At 31.7% G+C, this 16,624-nt stretch overlaps 1 protein-coding gene across 1 annotated transcript in view; it reads right to left on the reverse strand.

The window, feature by feature from the left end:
* LOC113397669 (pikachurin) overlaps nt 1-16,624 on the reverse strand; it is a 190,537-nt gene that overhangs the window by 13,171 nt on the left and 160,742 nt on the right. Inside the window, exons 8-9 of the mRNA XM_064218608.1 lie at nt 15,190-15,367; nt 421-848 (exon numbers count right to left, since the gene is read on the reverse strand). Coding sequence (XP_064074678.1) covers nt 421-848; nt 15,190-15,367 — 606 coding nt within the window. The remainder of the gene's footprint in view (nt 1-420; nt 849-15,189; nt 15,368-16,624) is intronic.

A 16,624-nucleotide genomic window follows, 5' to 3' on the forward strand; every position in this document is an offset into this window, starting at 1 on the left:
GATGACAGATTGAATTAGCGTAATTAATATCGGCTCTTAAAAGATCGTCGCTTTGATGAGATACATTACGAAAATTATTATTCAGGTTTTCTTTTAGACTTTTAACACATTTATTTTAAATCCTTACACGATTAGAATATAATTATATTCTACCCGGTAACAAAAATTAGGCATACAAAAAACATAAAAAATATATACAACAAATGCTCTGTGAATTCATTATAATCACCATCATGAACATCTCTGTTGAGATACAAATATAAATTATTTTTTTTCTTAAAGTTAATAATATAATACTTTATGGTTTTATTTATAAACATTACGGAGTAATTCGTTCACGAATGTGGTGTCTTTCTCACTCGAATCAATTTAATGACGACAGAAAAAGAAGACACGATTCCTTATAAATAATGAACTTACCTTCAAATCTAAAGTGATTTCACATCTATCCCCAGCATATCCCAACGGACATAGACAGATATGAGCGACGCATCCACCTCCATGTTGACATTCGCAATCACCTCTAACGGTCTTCAAATCGTCACCTTTCAAATCATTATTGACATCGTTAACAACACCAATGCCTTTATCGTCATCGTTGAATTGCATTTTCTTAACGATATATTTTTTATCATTAAATTGCGATTTGACGTCATTGTATTTGTATTCGATCGAGTTGTCCAGTTTGTTGTGATCTTTTGCATCTCTCATAACTATATCGTTGTCTTCGAAGTGCACTATGTCGTTGATGTCGTAAATAGCGCGGGTTAAGTCGTTTGTTCTGTGTGGTATTTCACTGGTGACGTCATCGCTTGGTCTCCACGGTGCTAGCGTTGGGGCACATTCAGCTGTGAACAAGGCATATATAAGATTATTTTTGTGTTTTTTGTTTGAACTAGAATTTGTTGAGTGGTTGATATTCAATCCACAATAATTATTCCAAATTTGAAAAAAATATATATGTGAATTTGCAAGTTCCGAGGTTTTACTCTATTTCAAAATGTTGTTTAATGATAACATTAATGCTCGTTAATGACTATCGAATGAAACAAAGAGAATCCGATGCCAAATAAGGACTAAAAACGGTCTAAGCCATTTAGTTTATTTATATATAATTACAAGTAATTAGCTCACGGCTATAATAGAAAAATATTGATAAATAAATTAAGATATATTGTAAATGTATATTGTTTTTATAAACCATTTTTAAATAGCCTCACGATCGGGATTTTTACATTACATTAGCAGCCTGTAAATTTCCCACTGCTGGGCTAAGGCCTCCTCTCCCTTTGAGGAGAAGGTTTGGATCATATGCCACCACGCTGCTCCAATACGGTGGAATACACATGTGGCAGAATTTCTTTGAAATTAGAAACATACAGGTTTCCTCACGATGTTTTCCTTCACCACCGAGCACGAGATGAATTATAAACACAAATTGAGCACATGAAAATTCAGTGGTGCCTGCCTGGGTTTGAACCCGAAATTATCGGTTAAGATGCACGCGTTCTAACCACTGGGTCATCTCGGCTCTTATCATTATATTATTATTTCGTCTGAATATAAATTCTATATCTTGTAAATTAGTATCTTGGTATAGTAGTTTACTTGGTGGTAGGACTTTGTGCTTGCAAGCCCGTCTGGGTAGATACCCACTTATTATAATATTTTCCACTGCCAAACAGTAATACTTAGTATAGGCATAAGGCACATAACAACTTAGTGCCCAAAGTTGGTGGCGCATTAGTGATATGATGAATGATTGGTATTTTTTATAGTACCAATCTCTATGGTGACCACTTACCACGCATTAAACAAGAAATTTTAGTTGGAGCTTTTTTAATGGAATTTTTGTCTGTAATATTTTAAGACATTTAAAAGGTATAGTAATTACGATTGTAATATTTAATCAAATGTTTGTATATATATAAAGTATTAGATACACATGGTTCACAGTAATGATTCACAAAAGTGATAGAGACAGAAGAGTACTCTCCCGTTCTCAGACAAGGAACAAAAGCGCATTATATGAAATATTACGTATGCAGAGCGTCACAAATGATTTTGTATTCAGTAGTCGTCACGGAATTCCATTTTATCAATACTGGAAAACATTAAAATTGCGTTTCCTCGACACTTCACGACTTCGGAAGGCTTAGATTTACGTGCTGAGGCTGTATTCGTGGCGAATATTTTATTTCAAATAATGTTTTAGTTGTTTGGAATATGTTTAAAATTATTAGAGAAAGATATGTTGGTTCTTTTTAAGAATTTGATATTTATATATTTTAATAAGTATATCGGCGATATATACTAACATAGTTCGCATTAAACAAATATGAAATATTTATTTATTGGTGATTTTAATATGAAAATACTTATAAAAATATTAATGTTATGTTTTGTGTGGAAAACTTACTTTATAATTATTTATGACATGTATGTGAAATATTTATTAATTTTTAAAGTATATTCCACTCTTGTAATAATTATAATATCGTAAGTAGAATGGACAAAAGGCAAAAACTATAGTGAAACTTTTGAGAAATGAGGTTTAACGTTACGATAGCAAACCTCATATCTCAAACATACCGTACGGTACGCTAGTACGATACGATACGATTAATTCCACAGATTGCAGGAAGGCGAGAGGAAATATGGTAAACAATGTATCGCTTACAAATTTTTAACATTCGTAATTCAAAATTGTAATGGAATTTGAGAAAAAAAAAACATCGCAAACTGTCTTTCGATACCAACTTTTTATTGGACCAAGCCGGACATAAGTACTGAGTCACGGAATTCACTTGCGCTAAATAAACGAGGCAATATAAGTTCACATAGTAATTATACATATGAATTCCTATGTTACATAACTCTACCTTGGATATAGAAGGCGAGAAGATCTCTTATTAAATACAATCAGAATTTATGACTCCTTAGAGAATAATATCATATCCTTACATGAAGCTATCCTTGCCGTCCTATCGGATTAAAAAAATGAGGGAATAGAGAGTGGACCTGATTTTACACGCACTTGTACCATATAATATCCCCTAAACAGTTGACTAGTATCCTTTGAAATGACCAATATTGATCAGGAGGACATCACCATTTGAAGGTATTCGTAAAAGAACCAAGATGGCCTTTTAGTTAGGATGTGTATCCTTACGTAGTGCATAACTGTGTTTTGTAAAACATCGTGTGTTAACTTGCACGAATTGGAGCAGCATTTTGGAAAAATCTCTGCTCAAGCGTTCCACTCAAGATTAAAGCAACGCTTTGCTAATAAGTTGGATATTTACTGGTACTTGTAACAAATTCTACTTTATTATTCGATTAATGCTTGATGGTCAAACTATATGCATGAATACGTTGTAGATTGAAAATAAATAATAAATAAATATAAATAAATATTGGACAACATCATGTACATTACTCTGATCCCAATGTAAGTAGCTAAAGCACTTGTGTTATGGAAAATCAGAAGTAACGACGGTACCACATACACCCAGACCCAAGAGAACATAGAAAACTAATGAACATTTTTCTACATCGACTCGGCCGGGAATCGAACCCGAGACCTCGGAGTGGCATACCCATGAAAACCGGTGTACACACTACTCGATCACGGAGGTCGTCAATGAAACGATATAGATTCTTCTGCAAAGCAACAATACTCGGCATTGTTGTGTTCCGATTTGAAAGAGAGCGTACAAGTGCCAGGGACATAATAACTTAGCTCTCAAGGTTCGATGTAAGTTAGTAGTGAGTTAGGTGGTGGCTATTTACCATCAGGTGGTCCGTCCGACTATCAATTTAATAAAAAAGGGACTGAAACCTAAGCTTTATTATTAAGTTACAAGCGTGTGCGTTACAAATATCCATGTATTATAAAATTATAATTACAGATAACATACTGTTTGTTTGTAGACATATAAATAATATAATCTTCAGAGTTTTCGTTAAACTACAAAAGAAATCTCATTTATCACGTCAATAGCTAATCTTTAAGTCGACGCTTGCTGTCTCCGAGAGAAAAATGTGCAAACTTTTACACTTACAATGTCTCGGATATATCGATTAAGTACGTTCTGTTATTATTTCATTTGAAGCCAATTTGTTTTCTAAAATACTTCTTTTAAATTTCTTTGTATTTAGAATAAGTAGTTCTTTAAGATCTATGCCATATTAATTTCAGTTTGTTGCGTCATCGATGTGGTACGAGTAGTTTTATTATCCTTCGTCATTATTATTATTATTTATCGTTGCGTTTTGTATAATTAATCTTGCGTGTTTAATTCAATTATTGTATTGTTTAAAGTAAAGGGTAATTTTTGACGATAATTCGGATACTATTTCAATTGGGCTTTTTCGTGTTCTTTTCAAGTTGTTCGGTAAATCGACATGCGTTAGCAAATTTTGATTCTTGTCAGGACTATAAAGTAATATCATGAATAGTAATTGATTAATTATTTTAATATTTATTAAATTTTAATTACATATTTTAAGCAATAATTTTCTTTACTTCGTCATCAAAAACAATCAACGAATCGGACCCTATTATGAGAATTGATAACTACTGAGTTTCTTGTCGGTTCATCTTGCTAGAAACTACATTCGAACCCAGTGGTAGCTTTACGTTTAAAACAGTTGTGTAAAATGAAGATTCAAAACTGCTTGTAAAAGCATACTCGAATAAAGTATATTTTGCTTGATTGAGAATAGGATTGAAATATAACAACGTCACAAAAACGTCAAAACATTGATTTATTAAAGATTACGAACGAAGTCAACTTCACAAGTTTAAAGGTAAACAACACCTTAACCTTAAAACACGTTATTCAATTAACCTAGCTAGGACAGCCAGTACCTATATTTCGTTTGATGACTATGTTATTATACACTGACACCTATATTGACCCAGACCAGCCATTCAATATTTCATAAATATATTTTTGTCGAATAAATATTATTATTATTATGTTCAGTGTTCATATTGTTAGTATGTAAATATACCATCAGTTATAGATAAATAAATCATTAAGAAATGTGGAAAAAAAAACAGTCAGATTTCCAGATGCTGGTAGTTGTCTAGGAATGGTATGGTATACTTAAAAACACCTAAGTTTAATCTCAGTGGTAACAAGTTAATCTCAAACAACTGTTATCAAGTTGGTTCTTCGTCTTCCATGAACGTTTACTTGAAAGTTATTGTAGATAATATCTTCTCGCATCTATTACGTAATTAACTTTAATTCTGTTAAGGTAATGAGGTCGAAATTAATAAATTCGTAAGGATTTCGTTGGAGCAGTAAAAATCTTCGTGCTTTATAATGAAGATGAATGATCTTAATTTTTTTGAAGCGTCACCTGCTTGTTTTTTTCTGTAAAAATGCAACCTACGTTACTCTACGGTCTATAAATTAATCTGTATGCAAAAATATCGTGAAAACGTGAATTCGTTATTGGGTTTCTGTGGGACAGTATAGTAAAATACAAACCGACAAAAACTGAACTATATCGATCAAGTTAAGATGGTTTACTATAAAGTTATATAGTAGAGCTTAAAATCTGATCATCAAATAATGTTAGCTAGTTTAATTAAAATGATAAAAATCCTTGTCGAAACATGTCTAATAAATACGTATGTCTGATTGGAATATATAGGCATTTATTTAATTATATAATATTGAATTCAGTCATTAATAAATACATTATTTAAAGAATAACAGCCGTACTTAAAAACGTTGTTTAATTAAATATCGATTTATCTCTTTCTGTCATAAGTGATTTGATACTTGAAAGAAAAAGACAATAATGTTTTAGTAATTACCCCTTACATACCATTTTTAGTTTAAAATGTTTGTATTCGTTTAGCAGACTGCGGATTGAGTGTTTGTTTTCAAAATTTAAAGATTTGCAAAGAAATGTAAAACTTTTCGGGTATAGGGTTCCATTTTATGTGAAAGTAAAAACTGGGTCACAGAGTTTCTTTGAAGGCCGTTTGGGACGTTCTGCAACTGTGACAGATCCAGAAATTATCCGAAGATTCCAAGTTTAAGTTCTAGCGACTGAAGATGAATATCGGAGAATGCTAAAATTATGGAGATATCTGAAGTAATCTATGTTATAAAGGGTAAAGTTTGTAAATTTTGATGTAGAAGGTAATCAAAACGAATCATTCGATTTCGAAACTTCCTCTAACAATATTTAATTTAGTAGAAACCATCAAAGATTATATATAATCACGTTTCAATAAATAGCTTTTCGTGGAGATCGAACTGGTTGACGGTAACAAATATATTAATGTTTTCTATTGTAAAATTGTAGAAGTTAAGTTTTCCTCGTATTAACATTCCGATCCACTATTAATCGAATATTCCGGGAAGCCTTTCAGAGTAGTAAATTTTTGTAAAAAGTCTTTCGAAAAGTCAAAAAATTATCTCTTAGTGACAGATATATATTAAATTGTTACCTTATTGAAAGGTCATTGTAACGTGTTACGATTTACACTTGCTCCACCGAAGTTTACGCGATTTCTTAACACTCGAAACGAACAGTGATTGACGTGGAAGGGTTACCATCAAGTAACTATAGAAAGGAGCAAGAGGAATAAGCTTAGCATCTGTGAAAAGACGAAACCTGTTAGAAACATTTTATCCAACCGTTACATTTAGATTCGTTGCAGTAAAGCTCGACCTTGCAATGTAAGTATCATCGCTCGTCGATGCACCGATACGATTGATGATACGACTTGGAAACCTTCAAGAAAAGAGCGTACTCTTTCCTGAAACTCCGGCAACGCACTTGCAAGCCCCCCGGTGTTGTAGATGTCCATGGGCGGTGGTAGTCACTTTCCATCAGGTGAGCCTCCTGCTCGTTTGCCACCTCTAACAAAAAAAAAAAAATGCACCACCAACCTCGGGAACTAAAATGCTATATATGATATATATTATACATGTAGTTAAACTGACACTCATCCGGAACACAAGGATATTTGGTATCAATATTTGGCCGTAGAATATTTGATAAGTGGATTGTACCAACCAAGACAGGCTCGTACGACCAGGTTAATCAATATCATTCACAATGAACACGTTTCTTTATTATTAAAAATATAACTAATTACAGACATTTTAGAAGTAATCACAGCTAAATATTATTTCTTTGCATGAAATGGGTACAGTCCCGAAAGGTTACACGCAACTAATTAAGGGGCGGTTCAAGATCCAATCGTAATGAATTTCACCATGTCAGCAGTCCACGCACGTGCCCGCTAATGAGAATGAACGATTTAATATCTTGATAAATCTTTTATAGCATTTATTTTACTTAAAAAAATGATTTGGTTTTTTGTATTTGATGATAAATAAAGAGTAAGAATAACATACGTTCGGTCATGTTTGTCTGAGAATCTTAATTATATTATTAAGAGAATATTTGTATTTTTTTTTTCTTATTTATATAGTAATATATTTATAAGTATATATGTATAATGACTAATTAAACAACTTTTATTAGAAATAACAATATACTCAATGTTATCGCTGTAATTGCTATACGCTTTTGTAAATGTCTATTTATCTATACTTCTATACAAATATTATAAATGTGAAAGTAAATCTGTCCGTCTGTCTGTCGCTCTTTCACTGGCAAACCAATGAACTGAATTTGAGGAAATTTGGTATGAAGTAAACTTGAACTCCAAGGAAGGACATAGACTACTTTTTACGGTTAACACATGACAACCGACCCCCTTAAATGCACTCTAACAGCGTTGTCTTAATTTATAAAAATTTGGAATTTATTGAACCACTGCGGGTGTTGATACAGTTGAGATCACAAGACAGATGTTTTTTTAACACGAACCGTATTATGAATTATATAAACAAATTTAAGCCCACGATTTGTTGGTAAAAAACACGTTTTTTCCCTTTACAAGATAGCCCCAGAAAGGTGTTTCTTTATGCCAGCATAACTTTAAATTGTATGAAGAGATTTGGATGTTGGTTTGTATCGTTGCAATCATTATACAATCCGACAAAGGCAGTGAATAATATATTTTACAACGATTTATCTACTATTTTCATGAAAAAAAATATAGCACCAACATTCCGAATACATATTAGTTACGTATATAAAAAATACATAAATGTAGAGCTATATATTACGTAGGCAATGAAAACACATACGTACACATGTGTTTATCAATTACGGCGCGGCAAAATGTGGTTATAAATCAAAGGGCGAGGGAACTCGTAAATAACGCGCATTCCTCATTTCATGCGATATTATAGCTTGTTAAGTACTACGTACGGTCAGAAGAAAAAGTGTTTTTATTTAAGCTTCGAAAATTGAATAGATGTTTATGTACAAGATTTGAATATTCGCTGATTATTTTAATTACTTTATGATTGTATATATATACATATACACGAAGTTATATAAACATAACTCCACATTTTTTATCCTCTTTGACAGAACGATTTGCGTCGATGATTTTTTAACATAAATTATAAATATTAATTTGCACGCGATTTCGATATATAGTAATTATAACCCATTACAATCCCTTCGAAATTATATATAAATAATTCTTAGTTACGTGCGACGCAAGAACAGTAGAATTCTACAAGAAGATCTTAGGTATGAATTCGATTAAACACTGTTAAGTTTTGACTTGTCTAATTCGTGTTTATTTTTCATTTTATCGAAGCTGTTAAGGCAAAAAAAGCGTTAAGTTCACCTTCATTCAATTCAAATTTTTCTAGATATAACTCGTTCTGGAGCAGCGTGATGGATTAAACTCCACGAATTACTTTAAGAAGAGAAGGCGGTCGGCTATTAGTGACCTTTACAGTTGATACAGTTCGGTGTGTATTTAGCCTAAGATCCATAGCAAAGATGGACGTCGTCGTGATTTAGTCAGTTTTAAGTTTGTAGGTAAGAATATCAATTAATATGGGTTTGGGTACCTTCCAGAAGGTTTCCACTGTGCAAAAGTTATATGTGTATTTATTGTTGTTACAGAATCTCAAATAGACATTAATTTGATAAAGCGATAAAGTAATGTAATTAATTTCTGACTTTCCTCGTCTTCACATCGTGCTTTAAATGTACTTTCTCATTAAACCGACCGTATATCTTGAGAAGAATAATGTATGTGCTTAAGTTTATTAAAAGTATATTCTTAATTAAATTCTCACTTTTTTATGATACAGGTAAGCTGACGTAAAATAGGTCACGTTATTGTTAAAAAATAAATGGTTGTTGATGCAAACTGTTTTAAAACTCTTTTTTTCTTCTTAGTTAGTAAGTTAGGTCAATTTATATCCATTATTTAGAAGCTAGATACGGGTCACCTGATGGTAAAAAGTCACTTTCATCCAAAAACATTGGCATTTTAAGAATAATAAATAATTTCTTTTTAATGGGCAGCCGACCACGTGATCTAAGATTTAATGTTTGTAGGAAAACTTTCTCATCTTTAAACGCTACACTTCACATATATACAAATATATATTGTTTGGCAGTAGCGTGGGCATTACACACACACACACACACACATACATATATAATACACACATAATACACACCCAAAAGCTATATCATAGGTACGTTCGTTTATAATTTATTTTATCATTAATAATCATAAGAAAACCATTTTGGCGTTTGAGGAGACGAATTGTCCATCACACATACACACACGATAACAAGCTAGTGTGTGTGTGATTTGTTTATAACTTTATAATCGTGTAGATGGTAAAGTTACGTTACCCTATCAATTAACCTACAGACAACGGCTATTGCAATTTAACCGGGTTATAGGTCTATTATCCCATTGGAGGTATATGGGTCACCTAAAATGACATACCGTTTATAAACGCCCCGAAACCGTCAGCGGCTTCCGTCTATTTTGCTGGAACCCATTTCAACGGGAAATTGGGATTTTCCGAGAGAAACTTGGATTTATTATGTTGAGTATTATAAATTGTTATTTTATTACGTATTACGTTTTTGAGGATATTATTATGTACGAGGTTTATCTTCATATATCGTATATCAGACAAGTCAATTCCAAATTTAAAAATTAAATTCAAATTCCTTTATTCGAAATAGAAACATTACACTTCCTTAGTCAAAGTAAATACTAACACCGTCTCGCAAATGAGGATATCTGAGAAGAACCGGCCTAAGAAGCTCGGCGTTTTTTTTGTCTTATTTGGTAATTGTTGACAATTTTCAATTTAATAAAGAATTAGTCAGGAGGCGACTGCTTTATTCCCAAGGTGTATCATCTCAGTCTGATCACTAAATCCTACAAAACTATTAACAGATTTAATACAAACCAATAGAGAACCCGACACTTTTTTTTATTTCGTACTGGTTGTTAAACTGACAACGGGCTACCTGATTTGAGTAGTCCCTACTACCCTTACGTTACTAATACACCACAAATCTTGGGAACTAAGGTGAATTTAAATTGGCTCACTATCCCTTTAAATCGAAACACACGAGAGTAAGTACTTCTGTTTGCCGGTAGAATATGAGTGGATGGTACCTACACAAACAGGTCGCACTGAGACCTAATACAAAGTAAAAGTTTCGAACGTATCTCAATATAAGATAAATACATTGTCGATACAAATGTAAAATATTTCCAAACACAAAACCTAGCGCTCCGAAGCGACGATCAACGTTTGAAGCATCTTTTGATCCCGAATCGAGTATTGAATTTGATCTTGTGCTGAGACGCCGCACTTCTCTATTTGTATGACAAATGGAACGGTTGAAATCCAATCTCGAGTATTCAAAGTCGAACAAAATACTCCTTGGAGACAGTTTAGAAACATATTACGTTTAGTTTATCTTTAGAAGAAAATAAGTGGAAATTGTTTTCGGTTACAGATTCCAAGCCACACTTTAGTACAGGCAATATAAAATAGAAAAAAAAAACAGAATGTACAGTATTTCTGAGGATCTATGGAGCTGATAACACAATCCATTTTGTAACAACCAACACATGTGGCAACAAATGAAGCACATGATTATTCAATGGTACTTATACCCGCAATCTTCCCAAGATTTACGTGTTCAAACTAATGGACGTCTCAGTGAAATAATGAATCAGATTTGTCATCTAGGAAAATTAAATTTGTTTTTATTCATTCCTTAAGCGTTGACATTTTAGTCAAAAGATGAGTTGTTGGTGGAACCTGCTTGAAGTTTTCTGATAACGTAAACGTATAATACATCACGCGCTGAAAAATTCAACGAGCCTTTCCAACGCACGCTAAGTTGCTCAGCAAAAGTAGTATCTGTCGATAAAAAAGTGGTTTTAGTATTTTTTGTCCCAAGCACTAGCTGTAATTTCACGCTATACGAAAAACTTCAGGTTATACTCCGACAACAGCGAAGACGCGCTGGGGACACTGGTGAAGACAAATGACAATCACTCAGAAGATTCTGGATTACAAAATAAAAATGGCGATCCTTAACAGAGATGACCATAATAACATCAAGGGACACTACTTAACAAAGATAAACAAACGACTCAATGAAGAAGTCGTGGCCGTAGAGTTCGATGAGATTTGGCCTGGCAATAGAAAAGAAAAAAACAACGGCACGAACAGCACTTAGGTAAAGATGTAATAATAACAATAAATATATATATATAAATACATGTTCGCTGATTTGCATGCTGGATATATTTGAAATCGAATTCGTAATTGCAAATTCGCGCGTAAAACCATTAATTAATACATGTATTTTAATTAGTAAGAAAGAGTAATTACTATCGTTTTTGCTGATTGATGGATGTCCATTCCAAACGGGCGTTTCACATTTCATTTAATATTGTCAATGATTTAGAAAAGCTGTGACTCTTGTAAAAACTTAATTGAACAGAGTTTGTCTTGAACTAATGTCTGGCACGCCTTGCAATGACACCTTCATTTTGTTTTTATACACTATCTGCCCATTACGGTAGAAAAAAATTTAATATATAAAATAATATTATTGTTCTCATAAGATTTTTTAATGTATATAATACCAAGAAAACAATGGTTATGTATTTTATTATATAATATTATTCTTACAATTTTGATATAACATATAACTTTACGCGTTATATATATATATATATATATATTGTTTTTTCAAATTCTTGTTCATTTTCATTTTGCATTCCACAGTAAGCAATTTCGAAGGCATCTTCGTATGTGATGTACATAGTTCACCCATGTGTCCGTAAATACAGTACGTTCTGTATTATTGTAGTTGTAATCTCATAGGCTGTTGGGACGGCCGCCCGGCACGTCTGAAGGGAGATTTGACCCAGAACCGAAAAGCATTACGTGCTTTTCGACTATGTTTAACAGACTTATTCCAGTTGCTATTTATAATTCCTTGATAACTTAATGCCTTCTCGGTATTTGTAGTCTTATAAGCTACCACTACACTTACGAGCCATTTAGTTAGTATTATAAAGCTGATAATATATTATGTTTTCAGTTTGAACGCGTTAACATTCGAAATACCTATAGTAATTGAAAAAAAATAATTAAATTCACATTATTGGAGAATGTTAGCTCTTTAACCGCAATGTTTATGTTCAGATAGACAATAGACATTGATAAAGATTATGCATTTCCATCCTTAACCTTAAAGGTATATCCTTAACATTACGCTACGGTCCACGGGAGGAGGAACACTTAACGCGGGTGCAAATAAAGTGTTAAATTGTTTAAAATATTCTATGTATTAATCAGTAGCAATATATTTCATTTAAATTATTTATGATTTCACAATATTGAAGATTCAAATCCTTTCTCATTATATTTAATTAGAAGTTTCTCGGAAGAACCTGTTTGTCTGTTTAATTTGTTACTTATGTTCAGCTTAAATGAAGTATTGTACGCAATAAAGACTAAATAAATTAATGATTTGACAATATTATATACAATCGGGACGGGATATCTAAATCTTTAGTATATATTATTTGATTCCGAAAACGACTCAGTCACGTAACTGTTTTTATCATATATATAAAATGATTATTATCTTTACCGAAATATCAATATTATTACAATGTCCGTAAGAGCTAAAACCGTGTAAATCCTAACGATCATTCGAATCACGTTTGCTACGTTAGCAATAATAGAATCAAGAATTTCAGATCGATAGCAAATAACAAAAGCATAGTATTTTATGTCGCTTGATGTTTCTTGGAATATGTTGTAACGATAACTTAAATCTATAAAATCTTAATTCAAGATAATAAACTTTTTTAAATCGTAACTTTTTTAAAACTAGATTGAATGTAATGCTACCACCAGGAATGTTAATTCAACCGAGATGATACGGCAAGAAACTAAACAGGTTGAATAATATAGAGTTGGTAATGTTAGGAGTAAAACCTCATTAATCGCAATATTTAAGGTCGAATGTGTACACTAACTATTGGACTTAAAGATTATGCCTTTGCAATAAAAAAAATATATCCATCATAAATGTTTTACTTAAATTACATCTTCACGTTACATTTAAATTCGCGTTCGGAATTTTAAACGAATTACTCGTGTTTTACTTCAGAAATATAATATTTGGAACACTAAAAAGTATCGATAATAAGCAGAGCATTAACGTTACGTCATATCATATTGACAATGAATAGAATTTTGTAATATTAATAATAATTTGTTAAACGTGTTTACAATTTATTTTTTACTTAAATGTGACAACTTTGTTGTGACAATTTTTTACTTAATTGTGTGTTTACTAGGGTGGATTACTTGTGGAAGGAAGTAACATTTGAAATATTTATAAAATTCTCATAATAATGTAAAAACAACAGAAATGCCTTTACATAATTAAACGCGTGAGACTCAGAAGAAAATATGATAAATACGTTTCATTTTTACACGAAATTGCGACTCGAAAAGCAAATAAATAGAAAGGCAAAAAGCCCCGACGCCATGTCAAAGAGGCAAAAGAAAGCGTGAAAAAAACGTCAAAAGAAGAACTCTTTAAATAAGTTTTTAACTCAATTTTTAATTACACAGCTTTCATACTTATGATATACCTCTTTAGACTTTGTTAACATTGAAACACATCATTAAACTCCTTTGAAAATATTACATTATGTTAGTTAGCACGTGTTAACGTAATTAAGATTAAAGTAAAATAAATTTGGTCCTAGAATTTGGTCGTTTGAACGTTAAAAATTTTGATTAGTTTTTTTTTTAAATTCATTCAAGACGTATGTATTGCAATGTTAGTCTTAAAATTCTGCAATTTCTTATCAAAGTTTTTAATAAAGTGACAGATTTTTATAGTGCAGCATTTTATTGTCAGTATTTATTGTCGAAAGCAAAAGCTAATTTTAGTTTGAAGTTAAATTAGTAATTGGATAATAACCTCTTTATGGCTTAGGAAATTACCAAAGGTTTATGTTTTACTGTTTACGATTATTATGCTTAATAATCTGTTAAATACTTTTTAATGTAAGCGGTTAACCGATCATAACAGATTGCAGGATATGTATATATAATGTATGAAGAAAATTTAATGTAAAACTTTCGCCTTATTCTGAAAAAAAAGGAAAAAGATTTGAAATCAAAGTCAAAGAAACTTCTTTTAGACGGAGATTAATACTTTCTAGAGACCTTCTAGGAAAAAAATCTGAAGGGCAGATTTCTGTAAGGGCCCGAAGGGTTTAATAGAATCAAAGGAAAACCTCCCATGAGTATCCAAGGACGAACAAAGAGAATTTACATTTCAAGACATTTTAAATATTTTCTTCGTACATAAGATCAATCAAGTGAGTTAAAAGATCAAACATTTGTTTAAATTATTCATATTGAACTTAAGATTATAAAAAAAGTGCATTTTCCAGAATCCATCGTCTAGAAATCCCAAAGAGGAAATCTATTTTGTTTATAGATCAATAGTTTAAAATTATTTATAAAGAAATTATTATCTACGATATATAATTGCTTATAAATTTCATAAATTATTGGTGGAAGCGCTTTGTTGCACGTTCATCCAATCAATGAAGACATTTTATGATTCCGATAAACAACACTATTTAATCGATTAATTTATCAATGAAAGTAATCATTAATTACCACCTTGAAAACAAAAAAAGTAATACTTAACAAATGCGTTATAAAATAAACTACTTACAAACATCTAATTTAGAAACTGCGTCTTTAACGAGATGGTACGTGTCACCATTAATGCGTAGGAAGTCCACGCATCCAAGCAATCCTTCGGACAGACCGAGCTTGCTTTGGAGACCAGTTGTGTTCCCAGCTCCACCAACCCAGACCGGTTCACGGAAGGTCATACGAGAGAAGAGACCCTGGAACAAAAATTAAATTGCAGGCTTACTGTTGTTTTGATTTTATATTGCTATTATATTGACCACGAAATGTTGAGCATTATTCTGCAACAATAGGGTGCACCTTGACATCCATATGATATTAGGACTTTGATATGTAATTAAAAAAAAAATAACGAATTTATTAATTTATTGTTGCAAAGAGCTATTACCACAGTCGATACATATAAAAATTTAAAATACATTTACACAAAACAATATTATTTAAAATTGGAATGAAAAGTACATAATGATATAATAATTAAAAATATAAAATATAAGAAATATTATAAAACCTCATTATTAGTTAAGAAAACAAAAAAAAAATTGACAATAAATTCAGATTAAATCAATGTCAGATTTATTAATCTGATTAAATACTGAACGCTTATTGGTTGCATATTGCGTCATCGGGTGTGATCGAACAATGACCATTCAAATTAAAGCCAATTTAGTTAATCTGACTCTGTTTCGCGTTTTAGAAACTGATGTCATTCGTGTAATATTTGACATTTGTCAATGAACCTATGATATAATATACATACAATTGTGTCAAATACGTATCCATTACGTATAATTTATACTATATCATAAATGGGGAAGTAAGTTTGTATGTCTGTTACGCTTTCACGGCTAAATCGCTAAACCGAATTTGATGAAATTTGGTATGAGGCAAGATTGAGCTTTAAGTACAGGCATAGTTGATACCTAAAGTCTACAACCCCTTTTACACGCGGGTGAAAACTAGTTTTAAATGTTTGTGAAAACAAAATGTTATCATACATTTTTACTAATAAACACATAAGTGAAGTACCAATAACCGTTAACGAATTTCAGGTTTTCATCTTATTTCATCACGGCGCAATGCACTTTAGATATGCAAGTACCTACATGTAAATGTCTTTTAATTACTGGCATACAGATCTGCAGAAAACAAGTAAGATACAATTTCGTATTGTTTTATGTAATTTGTAGGCGGACGACAAAGCTTCCACCTGATATTGGTCAACACGGGTGGTGTTGTTCTAATAGACAAATATGCTGTAAGAAATATTAACAATTTCCTACATCACCAATGCATCACTAACTTTAGGAACTAAAATGTTATGTCTCGTGTGGTTGTAGTTAAACTAAAATTCAAAATTCTAAGTATTGCTTTTTGGTGGTACAATATTTGATGAGTGTGTACCTTTCAGTACAGTTGCAAATATAAGAAATATTAATATAAACTACATTCTA

The sequence above is a fragment of the Vanessa tameamea genome, chromosome 23, assembly GCF_037043105.1.
Source record: "Vanessa tameamea isolate UH-Manoa-2023 chromosome 23, ilVanTame1 primary haplotype, whole genome shotgun sequence".
NCBI lineage: Eukaryota > Metazoa > Arthropoda > Insecta > Lepidoptera > Nymphalidae > Vanessa > Vanessa tameamea.